This window comes from Tauraco erythrolophus, chromosome 6 (genome assembly GCF_009769465.1).
Source record: "Tauraco erythrolophus isolate bTauEry1 chromosome 6, bTauEry1.pri, whole genome shotgun sequence".
NCBI classification, from domain to species: domain Eukaryota; kingdom Metazoa; phylum Chordata; class Aves; order Musophagiformes; family Musophagidae; genus Tauraco; species Tauraco erythrolophus.
Genome location: NC_141470.1, coordinates 28,167,600 through 28,185,601, shown reverse-complemented (window position 1 = coordinate 28,185,601; position 18,002 = coordinate 28,167,600). Strand labels below are relative to the sequence as shown.

General features: G+C 37.4%; 1 protein-coding gene across 1 annotated transcript in view; it reads left to right on the top strand.

Annotated features, from left to right (window-relative positions):
* Positions 1-18,002, top strand: part of MADD (MAP kinase activating death domain) — a 65,930-nt gene that overhangs the window by 40,881 nt on the left and 7,047 nt on the right. Inside the window, 10 exon segments of the mRNA XM_086614209.1 lie at positions 945-1,053; positions 1,606-1,668; positions 2,053-2,173; positions 3,330-3,435; positions 6,653-6,763; positions 7,713-7,820; positions 7,904-8,068; positions 9,364-9,436; positions 11,306-11,412; positions 16,712-16,781. Of these exon segments, the coding sequence (XP_086470335.1) occupies positions 945-1,053; positions 1,606-1,668; positions 2,053-2,173; positions 3,330-3,435; positions 6,653-6,763; positions 7,713-7,820; positions 7,904-8,068; positions 9,364-9,436; positions 11,306-11,412; positions 16,712-16,781 (1,033 nt within the window).

The window sequence follows — 18,002 nt, the reverse complement described above, 5'->3', positions numbered from 1 at the left end:
CTTCTACTTCTAAATTTAAGCAACACACAAAATCATCGTGCTTCATTGCAGATTTATTCTAAAAGCATGAAAATGACATAACTATGTCTACTTTTTTAGCTGCAAGAGGATGTTTTCTTAGTTACTAAAGAGTTAGACTTTTTTTTAAAAACACTGTGTTTTCTGCATTTTTCTTCTTGCTTAATGAAACTAAATGGAATTTTAAGAACCCTTGAAACAGATTTAGAACAAAGATGATGGGTGTACATGATGAATGTCAAGTATCCCACCATAGTTTACCTGGTGGTAGAGAAATAGATAGGACAGCTTTATTACCACAGTTCCTGCTGGCTGATAGTCCCAGCTCACAGTTCTTCAGACCAGATGATATGTAATCATTTGCTTAATGTCATACCTTTATGAATGGTAAATGAAAGAAAAACCTGTAAAGTCTGAATGTGAGATAGAGCTCAGGTAGTCTTACTCTGCTTGTGAATATTCGTTTTCTATGTAGTCCTGAGAAGGCTGTGTATTTCTTCCTCTGTTCCTCACAATCTGTACAATGACAGTGATACTGAGCTATTTCCTAAACACTGGGAAAGATTTGTTATTAGAATTTGAGCAAACTTACTGCCCAGAAAAGGTTTAACTCTTCTTTCCTTTAGTCTGGGATTTGCATTTTTTGTTTTGTCTCAGTTTTCCTTCAGGGAAGCATTTTGCTTCCTCTGTGCTTTGATTTCTCTCTCTGTCTCTGTTTGTTTTGCCATTGTCTGACCCTGGCTTTTAAGTGTATTACCTTGCTCTTTGAACGGAGTAATTTATTTGTTTTGTGAACATTAGTGGGAGAAGTGTCTATGAAGTATAGCTTGCAAACTGCGTCTGTTAAGCACAACAGTGAACTGCAAGAAATAGCCCTGCAGGGCACAGAGTTAAGTTGTCTGACACCTCTTTTGTATTATTTTCAGGCGAAGTCTCACAACCTGAAGCAGAGCGTGAAGGATAGCAAAGGCAGTACTCCAGGGAGAGGTCCAGAGGATGGAAACCAACGTGTCTATCTCTATGAAGGACTTTTGGGTAAACTACCTTTTTTTTGCGAGGAAGGGATCTTTTAGACTGAAGTTCAGGTGGAGTCATGTCTGGAGCAGACTGGAATTTTTACATTCCCAGAGACTGTTTTTAACCACTTGCTGTTGTCTGCTCTGGTAGAACAGGAGGGTGCATCAGGCCATTCAGAGCAAAGCCAAAGATTTGCTGGGGAAATTGCGTAAGAGTAAGAGTAGATAGGTGTGAGTGGTGTCGTATGCATAAAATGTAGCTTGTCCGAGTCTCTTGCTGTTCTTGAATATGAATTCTTTAAACTGTTGGAAAAAGGGGAGAAGGAACTTAGCTATGCATGTAGGGCTAAAACGTATCACTGATCTTGGAAAAAGATCCTTCAGCTTAAGTCATTGAACAGAGGGCTACTAAACTGAGAATGCTAATGACCTTCAAGTGTATCCTTGAATTGGGAGTGTATTGGCTTTTTTGAAATGTATTTCATCTGAACTTGCTGTTAATCAAGAGCTCTGTCTTCCTGTGTTTTTCATCCTTTCCATTTATCGTTCCTACCTGCTTGGAATGGTGCAGGTAGGGATAAAGGATCTGTCTGGGACCAGTTAGAGGATGCTGCAATGGAAACCTTCTCTATGAGTAATAATCTTATCTTTCCATTTCTGTGTGTGTTTGCCATGATCTGTGTTTGTGTGAGATATTCCTATCTCTTTGGGCAATGTTAACAGTATATAGAAGAAGATATACTCCTTAAAGAATAGAGATGAGAGATACTTCTGTGTGAGGGTTTGAAAAGATTATGCCATAAATTAGAATGAGAGATATGTCTTATCTTCTCCTTTACACTTCTCTTCATTTGTGATATTGCTTGTGGTTTAAAAGTAACCTTTTTTTTTTTTTAATATGGATTAATTGTGTGTTGGCTCATGGTGTTTTAAGGAGTGGGAAGGAACAGGAATTAATCTTAAGGTGTTTGACTGGAGTAAATGGAATAAATGCTCAAATTTTGTATACATTGCATAGGCAAAGAGCGTTCAACTTTGTGGGACCAGATGCAGTTCTGGGAAGATGCTTTTTTGGATGCTGTGATGTTAGAGAGAGAAGGAATGGGGATGGACCAGGGACCTCAGGAGATGATTGACAGGTAAAATGCTTTAGTAGACCTCTTTCTTCCTCATTGGGCTGAAATAGTAAAAAAAAATTTTAATTCTGCTGAACATGCTATTGTCACTTTGTAAACTTTGTTACTATGCCTGGCTGTTCTAAAGTGAGCCTTTTGTCTCTGTGCTGGCCAGTATTTCATGATACTGAAATGCTATCTTCAGTTGTTACATACATTTATTTTTTTTACTCTTATGAAGAGGTGATACTTCCAGAGAAATGCGTAATGTAAGCATAATCACAGTATGAATAGATGGAATAGACCAGATTAGTAGTAAAGCAAGAGATTTTTATGGCAAGATGACTATATTCTGGAATAAAGGAAGGTATCAATGTGTTGACATTGATAGTCAAAGTGAAAGAATTAAATATCTTCAGAAACTGCATTTAGAGCCTTCTAAAAATACAAAGTCACTTATAAGGGTTTTTACTTTACATTTGTAGTTAAAAGAAACAAATGAAAAAAACATGAGGGAACCACTCTAGAAATATCTGTGTGGTTGCTTAAAGCTAGACTACTTCTAAGATGTCAGTCTTCACTACCTGCTTGCTGCGCTTTTTTTTTTTGTCCCCTCAGCTCTGTTAATATCTGATAATTCTCTGCTCTGTGTACCACTTGCAGCTGTACCACCTACACCCATCCTATCATGTAACATAGGATCTGGTAGCCAAAATAAGAACTAGTTTGTGGGGTGCTAGTTTGAGAACTGTTTCTTTTTCCACTACCTACCTACCTTACTGGAAAAAGAGAGTGTCTGTGCACTTCCTTCATCACTTTACTTCTGCCTTGCAGCTGTATTTAAGCTCTAAAGGCAGGTAGCTCTTGTACTGAGTTATATGTTCCTCTTCTGGCAGTTGTAATTGTCATGGAGCTGTGACTACAGAAAAGAGGAAATGGATAAGCTCAGCGGCCCACTGAGCACTTTCCCACTGAGCAGATGTTATTTACTTCAACTAGTTAATAATGAAAATGTTTAATTAGTGATCACAGTGTTTTACTGGAAAATGCCCATTTGGCTTAGTGTTTTTGGAGGTTTTATTTGCCATACACTTTACAAACTGCTCTGTCCTCTGCCAGTGCTTTAGTGAATTGGATGAAGAATGCCTGTGAGTCTGCGTCAGATCTCGCTCTCTTGCAGGTATCTTTCCCTGGGAGAACATGATCGAAAGCGTTTGGAGGATGATGAGGACCGTTTGTTGGCTACACTGCTGCATAATATGATTGCTTATATGCTTATGATAAAGGTGAGTTCTTTTTAATAGATCACTGCTCAGACTTTAGCAGTATATTTGATTGGTGTTGTCTTGAAACCGTACTTCTCTATTCACAGAGCTCAGAACAGTGAAGTGTAAAATAATGTTATAAAACATCTACTAATCTTAATGAAAAAATTTCTTCAGTACCTGGAGATTCTTTGAAATACATTGTCTGAGTTTGCATAGTTTTATGCCATGAGTATGCATATGCATTGCCATTTAAAATAGAAATTGACTATTTCTACTAGTAACTTTACAAGACATTCTTATTTTTAAGAGTATGGGTTATAAATTAAGTAGCAAGCATCTTCGAATCTGATTTCCTCACAGCTGCAAATTTCAAATGTGGGCAGATCGCTAATATGCGTATCAATAACTTAACATGAAATTTCCCATTACTAGTAATGTTACTCATTCAATGGGCTGTCTATATTCACCTTAATGCTGCAGGTGTCTGGAATTTAGTCTTAATAATTTCTTAAATAGTCCAAATCCTCCCTCAAAGTCACTAGAAAATCAATCTTTTAAATTTTTTGTCATGTTTAGAACCAGCTTAGGTGCATGATTTTACCTGTAACAGATTTGATGCACTATGCTGTCCAATGAAACAGCCTGACAGTAAGAATAACTGTACACATGTGATAGTTTGATAACTTTCACTGTTTAAATGAGGAGGTGAGACATCATTCCATAGATAAAGAATGTGTGATATCAACCAGTGAAAGAAGTTATTGTATGGAATTATTGTTTTGCTGGGGGGGGGGGGCGGGAAGGAGAAGGTATTGATTTTTCCTGACATAAATGGAATGTGAAGGTAAGTTTTAAGATGGGATTTGAGTATCTTTGGAATGAGTTTATTTCAGAAGACAGCTGTGGGATTTGGCCATTAAGACTTGCATTGCTGCAATACTTAGAATTAATCATAATCAGTGCAGCTACTTTCATGAAAGGATACAAAAGAGCAGAGCAAATAATATTGGTTTCAAAAGGCTGTCTCATGACCGACATTGATAGAGTTAGTCCCAAAGGGGAAGAGTGTCTTTTGGGTGGTGAAAATAATCAGATCCCCAAGAAAACGGTTTCCTGGGGGAAAGGGATAAGGAGGGAAACGGGATATTATGCCTTTGAAAATGATATCATTCTGGGCCTATCAGTTATAGATGAAAAAGGAATACAGGGGATCTGAGAGTTGTGACAAAAATAGCTTCTTTCAGTGTGTCTTCAGAGATGTTCGAGATTGAGGATGGGATGAAGAACTGGGCAAAAGAAGGGTTGTGAGGTGTTGGAATTTTTTCATTATTGTTGTGGTTACTTTTTTTTCCCCTGATTATCAGTTTTGGGATGAAAGGTGATGGGTCTAGAATTTGGTATGTATTATTTGTATACAGGATTTTTTTCAAGCAGTTAGAGTGAAGGTTTTAAGAGACTAAAGACTACCAAAGTATCTCATCTTAGGGCAGCTTCTAGTAGAAACTGCAAAATTGGAAGGCCTTTTTTTACTAGAGAGCTGAATTCTTCTGAACTATCAAGGGAAGCATAATCCTCAAAACCCAACACTTTGGTATTGGGTATTTATTTTCTTGTTTTGAGATAGCAGAGCCTAGTAGTTTTTACCTAAAAAATTCTTGAAAAATACAGCACTTGCTTTCCAGTGCAAAGAATTCTTGCCAAATCAAGTTGAGTTTGAGGTTGAGTTGAGTTGCAGGTTAAGTTTGTTTTGTATGATCTACAGCATTAAGGGCATAGTCACAATATGATTAAAAAGAATGTCTGATCTAGCTTGAAGTCAGTGCTCAAGCATGAGTGTACTGCCTTGAAGTCTTTAGTATCAATGGCTGACATACATAATAGCCTTTTGAAATGGCCCCTATCATGGTTTAACCCGGCTGGTAACTAAATACCGCACAGCCGCTTGCTCACTCTCCCCAGCTCTTGGGGAATGGGGAAGAGGATTAATGGGGAAAAGGGAAGGAGACTCATGTGTTGAGATAAGACCAATTAAATAGTAATAATAATAGAAAATTAAAAGTAATAGTGATAATAACAATAATATAATAACAATAATAAACGGATGTATATAGAGATAATAATATATACAAACAAGTGATGCACAGTATAATTGTTCACCACTCGGTGACCAAATGCCAACCTGACCTGGCAAATGATTCCAAAACAGGTAAGTCCTGAAACCGCAATCCTGGATGAGCGAGAGGCCTGAAAAGAGGATGAGAGAGAGAGAACTCTGAAAGTCCGAGAGTCTGAGAGACCCCTCAGAAGAGAATTCCAAATGTCCCAGTCAACCCTCAGCAATATACTGGGCATGACGTTGCATGATGTAGAATATTCCATTGGCCAATTTGGCCCTCAGTCCTAACTCTAAGTTCAAATCATAAGGGGAATTGTGGGCCTTTTGTCTTGGCAATGCTCTCCCTCAGCCTGTTGTGCTCCTTCACAGTGGCAAAACATAGGAAGCTGAAAAGTTCTTGCTGTCTTAGTACCAGCTATAAGCATCAGTGCACCATCAATATTCTTCTCACAACAAATCCCATACTAGATCCAAAACACAGAGCTATTCCAGCTACTAAAAAGAAAAACTAAATCTATCTCAGCCAAAATCAGGATGCATCTGAGGCAGAAATGTTTCGCTTCTGAGCTTTCATGCAGCTAATTTCAGGAGGAACCTGCTGCTGTTTGAGGCCTATCTGGAAATGTTTGTTAGAGCCCTGGCCTAGTGACCAGGAAACAGATTGTGAAAGAGTGAGAATTCTGAAAGATGCCATGCCTCTATGTTAATATTTCTTGTGTTAAGGGCTCCACAGTTGACTACTCCACAGTTGACTAAATCAGCTCTTTGCAGAGGAAGATGTGGAGAAGCTAGCCTGGCAGATGAGACTCATCACATAAGTAGCAACATGGAGAACTGAGGCTTTTGATGTCAGTAGTTGGAAGTGGAGAGTAGTGAAATTGTTGCTTTTGTGCAAGAGTATGCAAGAAATCTGTTGTGCACAGCATCACTTGCCCAGTAGCTGGGAAAAGTGATGTACCTGCAACTTCTGCTTGTAGTGCTGGGCCTATCATGACTGAGATGGAAATCCGTTGTTTTGCTATCTTTAGCAATGGAAACCAAGATATGTTGATTTTGGGAGACAGGAGTTGTCATCTGTGAATAGAGAAGAGTATGTAACTGTCTATATCTGCCTTCTAGGTGAACAAGAATGATATTAGGAAAAAGGTACGTCGTCTAATGGGAAAATCACATATTGGATTGGTGCACAGTCAGCAGATAAACGATATTCTAGACAAACTCGCCAATCTGGTAAGTAAAACAGTGTTGAATGATATATCTGTGGGACCTACAGTGGAGGAAAAAAAGTATCTGAAAATTCTTCTATAAATGCTCTACAATACTAATTTTAAAATAATTTAAAATAATTAAATTTAATTATTAAATACTGACTTCACATGTATAAAATAAAGACTGATTGTATGACCCTGTTTGTAAAATTATAATGTTATGCAGTTATCAATACAAATACGTATAAACATAACACTTCAGTACCACAGTTCTATGCAACCCTCATGTTTTCTTAGTATTACTTTTGTGGGTGGGAACCTTTATTCTTACTATGACTGTAACAAGCTTATTGTTTTCCATCAGTTTCCAGGTCATTTATAAGACTTGTAGCAATCCGTTTCTATACGAAACTGTTTCCACTATCAGCTGCTATGCAGAATAAACCTTATGTCCTGTAACGCTCATTAAGAATATAGGCTAACACTTAAGTTAATAAAACCAGCCAGCTTTTAACACAACCATCACCAGTGTGGATGCAAGTTAGGCCCTTTGAAAGCTAATTTTTCAAAGCATTTTTGCATTTGGAACTTAGTTTTATGCACAGAAAAGACACAAAATTATCTTACAATTAGTTGTGAAAAAGCAGACCAGTTTAATATTACTGGAAGTCAGACACCTCATTATCTCATACTGAGCATGGTACCAGCATGGATGTTGTTGTATACTGTGATAAGTCTCGCAGTCACAGCTGTTGAAACTAAACTTGTCACAGCTGTTGAAACTAAACTTACTGGCGTATCTTGTTTAAGACTTTGTCCAAAATTGCCTCCAATCAGCTGTGTTAAAAATACTTCTTTTTTTCTTTCATTTGTTGAAAATACTTCTAGTGTCACCTAATGGGACTTTTTTTCAATAGATCAGAAGAAATTCGTTTCAAAGTTCATGAATAATTGCATATTTTTTTCTCTAGAATGGACGGGAACTCCCAGTGAGACCCAGTGGCAGCCGTCATATCAAGAAGCAGACTTTTGTAGTACATGCTGGGACAGACACAACAGGAGACATATTTTTCATGGAGGTAGCGACAAGAATAATATTAATACAACTAGTAGCATTCAATAAATAATATTAGAAATCTTATGTAATATTTTGTTCTCCCAGGTATGTGATGATTGCATCGTGCTGAGAAGCAACATTGGAACTGTGTATGAACGGTGGTGGTATGAGAAACTCATCAACATGACCTACTGTCCCAAAACAAAAGTGCTATGCCTCTGGCGGAGGAATGGTCAGGAGACACAACTGAACAAGTTCTACACAAAGAAGGTATGCGTCTTGTTTAATACACACAATTCTGAGGGAAAACTGCATAGCACAGACAAATCCTTGGTGTGTTGTATTCCATGTTTAATCAAAAAGTAGCATTCTGTCTGCAGTACTGGTTACTGAACTGCAATGGCTGTTTAACTGCTCTGACATCTGAAGCTGGCATCATGCCTTGTCATTTACCTGAAGATAGTAGTACAGCAGGATGTAATTTAAGAACTTACATGTATAGCTTTTACTCGTTTTGGTTAGAAGAAGGAAAGCATCAGTATCACTAAATATTGCGTGAGATTGCAGGCTTATAAAGGTAGTAAAAATAGTGTGGTAGATTCATGGGGAAAAAGCTAAATAAAGCTATGTCTTAGTAATTGAGTTAATTGCATCATTTTTAATGGCAAACACAAACGGACAAGTAGATGAAAATTTTTCTTCATGGGCCCATGTTTGATTTTTATTTGGTATATGCCTACATTCTCTACTAATATGAAAGCCCTTTTCTTCTCCTTATGATCAATTGCAAATATAAAGAAATAGCTTAAATCCACTAGGAAAACTTCAGTAACTCTTAGAACTCCAGTAATTCCTACCCAATAACCAGCAAACAAAAGGTAAAGGTTTGTGAATGCAAGTATTATATTGAAAGGTTATTATCTTTGAGATATATAAAGTGATTTGATTTCTGCTTCAAAAAATTAATTTTGCGTAGACCAGGTCATCATAATGCAGGTGTGAATACAAAGAGAAGAAGGACAAAAGCAGTGTGCTACAGAAGTTACTTGGAAAATTAATTGCATCTGTAAATTGGACTTTGGATAGAAAACGTTCTTAAATTTTACTCTGAGATTATGGCTTAACTTATTTCATAGTAGAGAGCGGAGTTGGAGGAAGATGAATAGAAGAATATGGCATAAGGAAATTGATATGAATAACAAAAAGATAGATCATATGAGCAAGATCAGCAACATTGATTACTGGAAGCCGAAAGAAAGAGAGGGACTGAGATGTTGTTGTGAGGCTTTTTCTACACTAGAAAACTGAGTAAACTTGATTACGTTGCTCATGAGCATGTGCCAAACTGTGAACTCTTCACTAGCTTGTACTATGAAATGGTTTCTCTGTCAACTTGAAAAATAAATATAAATACCATCTAGTAATTAGCTGTGGTTGAACTTTCACAGGCTTTTTGTCATTATGCATAACATGGGCTTATTTGTTTTGTAGAATCTTAAAATCTTGCTCTTCTCTCTTAATAATTTGGAAAAATAATACTGTATTACTCCTCTTTTATATGTTAGTGTCGGGAATTGTACTACTGTGTAAAAGATAGTATGGAGCGAGCAGCAGCAAGACAGCAAAGCATTAAACCAGGTACGAGATTTTGCTTGTTGGGAACATTTGTTTAATCTGCAATCAACAAAATTTTGTAATTAATAACTTCTTCAAACATTATCACCTTTTACTTGGAAATCTTAGGGTAGTTTTGTACCTCTGTCTGTATGTAGCAGACTTAGTGTTATCGTTAGCTGGCCTCCATATACCTCACTCTAAATACAAACAAAACTCAAAACACCTGTATAAAGAAGAGTTACGTGTATGGAGGACTAGCTGCCAGTGAAATAATGACTAGAGAAGACTGTGAAACTGCAGCTTCACTTTCTCTTCATGGTTGGCTAGTTACTCCTCATATTCCTGCTTGAGATGTCCACTTTGTATTGAGAATGGAGGCTAATAAATATGCTTGTTTGTGTTAATGAGTCTACAGTAATGAATCTGCAGCTTTCTGCAGACTTTCAATGCACAAACCTTTTCTATATTGGAAAGTCTCATACTGGTGCAAGTCAAAAGTGCAGTTAACCCAATGTCCTTATATCAGTATAACTTCTCCAGTGTAGACATTCTTAGTTTCACATCAGTATCTAGGACAGGGTAGTATAATTGTACTGCTGAAACTTTTCTTGGCAAACACCCCTTTCCTTTCCTTGTTGAGTCAGAAAAAAACTCTAGAAAAATGAATTTGGGTTTTGGGAGAATAAGTTCTTGGGAATGCAATTTTCCATTTTTCTTAGTCCCCAGAGAGCAGAAGGTGCTGTATGTACCTGGGTAACATGAAAGGTGTCTTATTTTATACCTTCATAAGATTTCTCCCTTGCTGGAGTCTGTTTGCAGGATCAGGATAACATCATTGTGGTTTTGTCTTTTCAAGTTTGATTTTGTTGAAACTATTTCTTTTTTTTCCAAGTGGATGCTAGGACTCTGGGAGCCATGCTTTGAGGTACAAGCCTATTTTAGGTGTGTCTTAATGCCAAATCTAAGGGATCTGCATTTTATACTCATAACTGGCATCAGCATGACTGAGAAAATGACTTGTGTTTAAATATAGCTTCCTAGATGTTCAATCCTCAGCTAGCTGTTGGAGCTTGGAAGAGCCACCATTTTCTTCCTACTACCATTAGTCCAGTTTAATTTGAGGAGGAGGAGGAAGGACTAGACATTGACTGAAGGTAGAGCAGGCACAAGTGTCTTTGAAAGCTATTTTAAGAATTGGGCAATAATGTAGTGTAAAAAATCTGTTTGAAAGCCATTCTTTGGAGTTTAGTGTTTCTGCACAAATGATAAATTTTAAAAAATCATTATAAGAAAGCACTTTCTAGCTGAACTGAATGATGCAAAATAAACTAGGTGAAAATATCCTGTATTCAATTGTTATTGTTGTAACCATGTTGACTTTTTCATTGCTGAAACCATAAAACAATGCCGTACAAAATCATCAAGCTCACAAATGCAAGCTTAGTTTGTGCTTGAGTATGTGTTTATACTTAAGGCTATGCTGTCTGTAGTATCATGTGATTGCAGTGTCTTACCATGCAGAAATGAAACGTGGCACTTAACCAAACAAAACCCCAATATGAACTACAATAAATACAGACTGAGCTGACATCAATCTCCCTTCATGTAACCAGGGTGAAATTTGTTACGATACTTAAAATTTTGTCTAGTGGTTCTCAGAAGGCTGTCATTAGTGAGTGGACTCTAAAATGCTCCCTACTGTTCTTAATAATGTCCTCTTGCTATGCACATCAAATGGAAATTATGTTTTTATTGTTTTATATTTCCCTTCCACATATCATGACTTGGCTGACTGCTTTCTGTTCTTTCTCTCTCTCTTTCTGGATATTGTTGTTCGTTTGGTTTTGGTTTTTGGTTTTGTTTTTTTTTTTTTTAATTAACATATCACAGGACCTGAGTTGGGTGGTGAGTTCCCTGTGCAGGATATGAAAACTGGTGAAGGAGGTCTTCTTCAGGTCACACTGGAAGGAATTAACTTGAAATTTATGCACAGTCAGGTATGAGGGAAATCTATGTGAAGACTGTGAGCATGAAGCTTTTTGCAGCATGCCTGTTATATGTGTTTCCTCTTCCCAGAGTGTGAACAAGGACAAGGGATAGCATGATGGGGATAAAAAAAGCATATGAAAAAAAATGTTGATAGGTTTCAGCTTCTTGTTTCTGGTGGTCTGAATTGTCTAAACAGAAAACAAATGGTACCAGTATATTAAGGGACAGGAAAAGTGATCTATAGTAACTAAACTGCCATAATGCACTATGAACATATCCTGATGGCATAAGCAGTCAACTGTAAACGTACAGGTTTTGAATATTTCGAGTACAGAGGGCAACCTTCCGCATCATGTTTAATCTATCTTGTTTTAAAATTTGAGAAATCATCTGTAGAATTTAGCATGAAAATAAAATGGGAAAGTGGCTCTTGCTGTAATTCACAAAAATAAGAAAAAATTACTGATTCTTTTTTCCTTCCAAATAGCAGATCTTGTGGCGATAGAGGAAACACAACCAGAATTGTCATTTCTTCCTTTCTCTGGATGTTGTTTCTGTTGCTTCCTTTGATCCTTGTTTTTTATTTTGCCTTCTGTTTTTTTGGTTTGCATATGATATTAAGTGCATGCTATGCTAGACAGTAGAATCAGTTTTTAGAGGGGAGAGAGAGTGTGTGTGAGAGAGAGAGAAAGAAAAGCTTTTGTCAGTCCTCTGTGGAGTGTTTTTCCCTTTCCTCCTGACTAGACTTTTCTCCCCACACAAGCTTTGCTCTTCTTTGAGGATACATCAGTGTAGATCCCACTGGAAGTGCATGTGCGTCTCAAACACACATGCTCAGAATCTTTAATACTTCTCCCAAGGTCACAGCAGCACTATGTGTCTCTTCAAGTTCATATGTGTCAGTATAAAGAGTGGAGAGTTGTGAACCTCCTTCAGTTTTCTTCCTGTCTATTACCAGGATAGAACCTGGACTACAACTGACCTGCTGTAGTATTTCAGACCCACTCTGTGATGGAACAGTCTGCCTGTCTTAGTTATAGATTTTAACTTTTTATTGTATATGTCAAAATACGAAGAACTGCAAGGGGAACTCATCGGTAGTACAGAATGAATTTTCATAGTTATTGGAAATGACAAGTCTAAAACCTTTTAAAATTAAACCCTGGTCTCAAAGCAACACTTTGATATCGTTATAGGTGGACATAATAGAAATCACTTTGTCCTAAGGTAAGGACACACCATAGGGAATGTTCCGTGTGCTTCTCCTTTTTCTTCTTCTGCCAGAAGTCAAAACCAACGTTGCGCTCAAACTGCTCAGCTCTTGAACAGTCCATGAAGATGACTGTATTTCATAAATAGCCAGGCATATATGCATTTGCAGTGAGAAAAGATATATAAGAAGGTAGCCACATCATCATCATCATCATCATCATCATGGTTTCTCAAGTGTAAAAGGTGTCTTCACAAGACAAAGACACTCAGTGTTAATCACATAGTGAGCACACGTGCATCTGTCCAAAAGAAAACCTCCAAATCCTAGAACATACCTTTGTCCTTAAATCCAAAGCCTTTTTTTTTTCCTGAAAGACTGGAATGACATTCTGAAAGAAACCGTAGGGAAACCTAGTAATGATTGTTGTTATACAACTGCCAGGACCATTAGCAGTTGAGTTTTGTACCACAGATATCAAGTCCTGTGCTACCACCAGCACTCCTGCACTATGAGCTTGATCATATCCTTCCTTACAGAGAATGGTGTTTGAATTTGCTGTCTGTGACAGAAATTACTACATCTTTTCTGGAAGACAGTTTGTGCAGGTCAGACCCAGGAAGTATGCCAGCTCTCTCCTCCACCTGAAAGATTATTCCTCCTCTTCATCACCTTTCCAATGAGACTGTAAGCCAGATGAGTTTTCATTACAAGATAGATATTGAAACAGGTACGGTTCTGGAAAATACGCTTCATTTATTCAATATGTTTAATTCTTAGTCTGTTAGATTTACGTTGCCAGCTGGCAAGGGCATTCAGTACTATTTAGTGGACCTAAGACATATCCTTGTTTTCCTTCTCAAAACAAAGTGTCTAGACAGGTATCAAAAATCTGCCGTTTGAAGGTCTGTATAGAATGGACAACTGTACCAGTTATGTAAAGGACTCCTACTAGTTGCACCATACAAAAAAAAAAATCCCCTCCAATTTCATAATCTGTGGAGCTAAGGATGTTTCAATTCTTATTCTATCACTCATCAACCAGTCTGCTTTCTTAATAAAAGGCCTGCTATTCTAGATGAATTGTTCTTTCCAATTTTCATACAAATGATATGAGTTGCTCCCTAAGGCAGTTGATTTCAGAATATATATATATATGAACATGATTAAAACCAGGATCCGACAGCTGTTTCTCTGTGTTGAAAATGGCTTTTTCTGTTGAGTTTGGATGGGGATACTGACCCACAGATGCTTGCAGGACCTCATCAAACACAGCTTTGTCTTCATCTTCCTCTCCTTACTCCATATACAGGCCCTATTCTTGGCCCTCTTTCCAAGTACTCTTTTCAGCAATGCAGCTGACTAAAAGAAGGGATTTCTGTTGCTCTGCTTGGTTGAAAAAATGAGAAATAATTTGTTTAGAACATAGGAAGAGGGGTTTCCACTTTTTTAAAGAAAAGTGTAGATGGAGTCTTTTCTGTCCTACTTGAGAAGACTGAATATACTGCTTCAGTGTTAGAATGGCGCTTGCTTTCAGGAAACTGTTTTTAAAGGCTCTTGATTTGCAATGTATATACTTTCTTACTGTCTTGTGAATTCATCAGGAAACATCTTAGGTGCATAGTAGGCAACCTATTACTGCCACGTGATAGTTGTCTTTAGCATTCCCAAATTGTCTCACCATGCCAGCAGCGCACGTAAGTTTCAGAAGAAAAAATGTTTTGAGTCTATCTGTGCCTCGCAGGTCAGAGGAAGTCCTTTTGAATAGGGAGGAATCAAGTGTATTTGTGGCATTGGCAGATTATTCTAAGTTTACACCTACAAATTTTGTTAGAATATTGGGACTCAGCAACTCTGTCCCTGTTATGAATTCATCTATGTCAAAAATAGATGAAAGTTTGATAAAATGCAGCAGGCACATGCCCATCTACAGTAGGATCCACACTGAATGCTCTGTCTTGAAGAACTACAGTTTCCCTAGGGTAAGTAACTGTTATTTCCTTTACACTTGTTTTCTGATTGAGTGAGAGGGGATCATCTCTGTCCCTTAGACAGTATAGGAAGAAATTGCCCATCGACTCATGTCATCTGAAAATGGATAACTTACTGTAATTGTGACAAACTTGATAAATTCTCATCTTGCTTATGACTCTTCTGGAAATGCAGCACTTCTTAACATTATACTCAAATCATGAGCACCTGGGGCAGTCAAGCCTTTTAGGCAGCTTTACTGTTACCAAATGAAACAACCAATCTGAGCCTTTCTAGAGAGTTTCTGACTTTTATACTTTAGACTACTAGCAAAAACTTTTCACAGAAAATGGAAGCTAAATGCAATGAAGAAACTGTTCTGTTATTGACTTGTTTACTCTGTAACTATTCCTCAAAAAATAAAATGTTTTTGACAAACTAAACTAATGCAGAACATGGGCAGAAACAGGCAAACAAAAAAGCTGGGATTAAATCTCCTTTCCCTTGCGTGCTTGAATGTAAGCAGAAAGCAAGCTTCAGGTTTTCTCATTAACTAAGTGGAAGTTTAGTTTTTTATATTGAGTACAAAACCTCCTGGGTCTTTTAATTAGTTCTCTGCTGATAAAAATAATCATAAACTCCCTTTGACTTGACAATCAGCCTGACTTTTTTCAGATGTACGGTGCATTTACTGATCTCTATTGACACATACAGCCTGTTTCTTAAAAAAACCACAACAATTTCTGATGTTGACTTCCTTTGCCTGTCTTGGGTAGCTTATTATCTGTGATTACGTGGATGTTGCTAATATTGGATTCAAGAGGGTTGCAGAGTTTTGCTTTCCCTTCTTTCCAAGACACTAAAGTTTCTCTAGTAACATTTTTTTAAAACAGGTCCTGAGATTATGGTGTCATAAGTGTATAGGCACTGAAAGTATCAATCCAGGCTATTGTAATATAGTCTTGCAAGGGTCTCTGTAAGGTATTCAACATAGGCTTGCTGTGAATGTTAGGGCAATGTTACACCTAGTGTTTCTCTTGCCTTGAAAAAGCAAGTGTATTAGAAACTGAAACATGGATTTGATTCCTTATAGTACTTCCTACAGCTTCTTATGTCTGTGTACTGACTCTGACTCTTTTGGAGATGTGCATATAAGAAGGAACTGGTTTGTATCTTGAAATAGATTGAATATTGAACAAAGTTCTTATGCTCAGAGAACTTGTTTATTCATGCAATCTTGGCATCTTGGTTCTGGACTGAGAAACCTAGTCATGTAGTTCAACTGTTTTGTCTTTTGGGGTTCACGTATGTAAAACATGAGTTTAAAGCAGGTTTGTTTTCTAAGTGACTGCTCAGCTGGCAGCAGCCATAGGTGAAATGAGCAAACAATAGAGAAGGGTCCACACTCTCCCATCCTGCTTAAAGCAGAAGACTGGTACTGACTGTTAAAGGAGACCAGTTCCAAGAGTAAGTATGCAGATTATATGTCATGAACTGTAGTAAAATCTTAAATGGCAAGGCTTTCAGGGAGAAGGAAGATCAGTGGTTCCTCATTGGATTAAGTTGACTACTGGATAGGTTAGGAGGATCAGTGTCAGGGTGGGAAGTGTAGTGCCCCTTACCTGCCCTCTGTGCTGGAGGAGGATGCATGGAGGGGCAGAAACTAACTAGGATGGATCAGAGGCTACAAATCATGTCAAATTTGGGAGCCAGCTTTTTTTCTCGTCCCCCTTTCTGTTGTATTTCAGATATGTTGGTATTCTTTTTGCAATAACTCATGTGAGTGCCTGAAGGGGTAGCAATGTTGGATATGTCAGAGTTACTAACTCCTTCGTTTCTCTTCCATGCTTTCTCCTCCTGCAAGGAGCGGAAGGTATTTCATCTTCTGCTGTCTTCGCTTCTTAGCACTTTTTAAGTTTTTTGTTGATTTCTAGCATTGTGGCAAGTTTGTCTTTTGAATATTTATTTCACCCTTTATTTATATATTAAACTGTAAATGAACTGGTAGTGTATGCTACAACACTTTAGATTGTATCTGCTGTGATGATGTTTTGTTTAATTTTGGTTTTTAGTTTAAAAAAACAAACCTGACTAATTTTATGTTACTTTTCCTCCTGTTTTTGTAGGTTTTCATAGAGCTGAATCACATTAAAAAGTGCAATACTGTGCGAGGAGTCTTTGTCCTGGAGGAATTTGGTAATTACATTATTTTGATTTTAGGTCTGTACTCACATGGCAGTAACTCAAATTTCCAGTCTTCAGATTCAGAGTTGCACTGCAGTTTCAAAGATGGGAGAGAAATGTAGATTGCATGTGAGAAGTTGCCTAACTGAGAGATGGGTGACTTAACTTAAAAATTTACACATTAATTTTCATCATATTAAGATTTGTGGCCTAGGTGCTTTTTGTTAATAGACAAAGAAGATGTTCTGAGTCTTCCGAAGCAAACAAAAGGACAGTTAAACTTGGATGTGTGTAGGAATTTTCTTTGGTATGTTCCTTTTTCATCTGAGAAACCACATTTTTATGCAGGACTTATAGCTGATCTTTCTTAACACACTATGCTTTCATTACAAAGAATTACTGTTAATTGAAAGCTTCCTCTTTGCTTTATGTGGAATTTCATTTTCGTTGTATGGAGCAGAAGATGTTTTGTCAGTTCGCACTTTATCCTGTGGTTTTTGTTTCAGAGCATGACTGGTAAAGAGTGAAAAAGTAAAGGTTAAGGAGAATAGAGAATTTGCGCTGTTCTGATCAGTTATTGGTATTACATCTAATCTGCCTACAGTCTAGTTTGGGGAAAATTCTGGGTTACTATTCAGTGTTAGTGTCAGTCGCACTATACTTAACTACTGTCTGGAATAAATGAGCAACTTCAAATGCAGCTCTCCGGAAGAGAGATTCACATACTTCTCTTGAAATAGTCCTCACGCCCATATTGGCTTATTCTTCCACCCATTTGTGAGATGTTTGCCTAGATCTTAAGTGTATGTATGAAACATTTAAAAAGAAGGTAAAATTTGCAACAATCTTTTCGTAAGAGATCAGCATCCATACCTTGGCCGTTAATCAAAATCTATATCAGCAGCTCTCTTTACCAAGACTCTCATTGTGCTTTGGTGCTGTGAATAGCATGTTCTGGCTAAGGGATTCTCTCTTAGAATATAAAAGACAGTTAATACGAGATTGCTGAAATTAATGTCTTTGTCCATAATAATGTTATCTTCTCTCGGTGATACAAAGTTATAAGGTATTCAGATGATAAAGCCTTTCTGACTATTGCAGTTTGCTTGTTGCTTGCTATAAATTAATCTTCCAGAAGTCTGGAATTTGAATTTGTGAAATTTTTTTACCCATTTTCTGAATATGTTGTTCATGGTTCAAATGATCCGGTCAGTGTATTTAAACCCTGAAAAT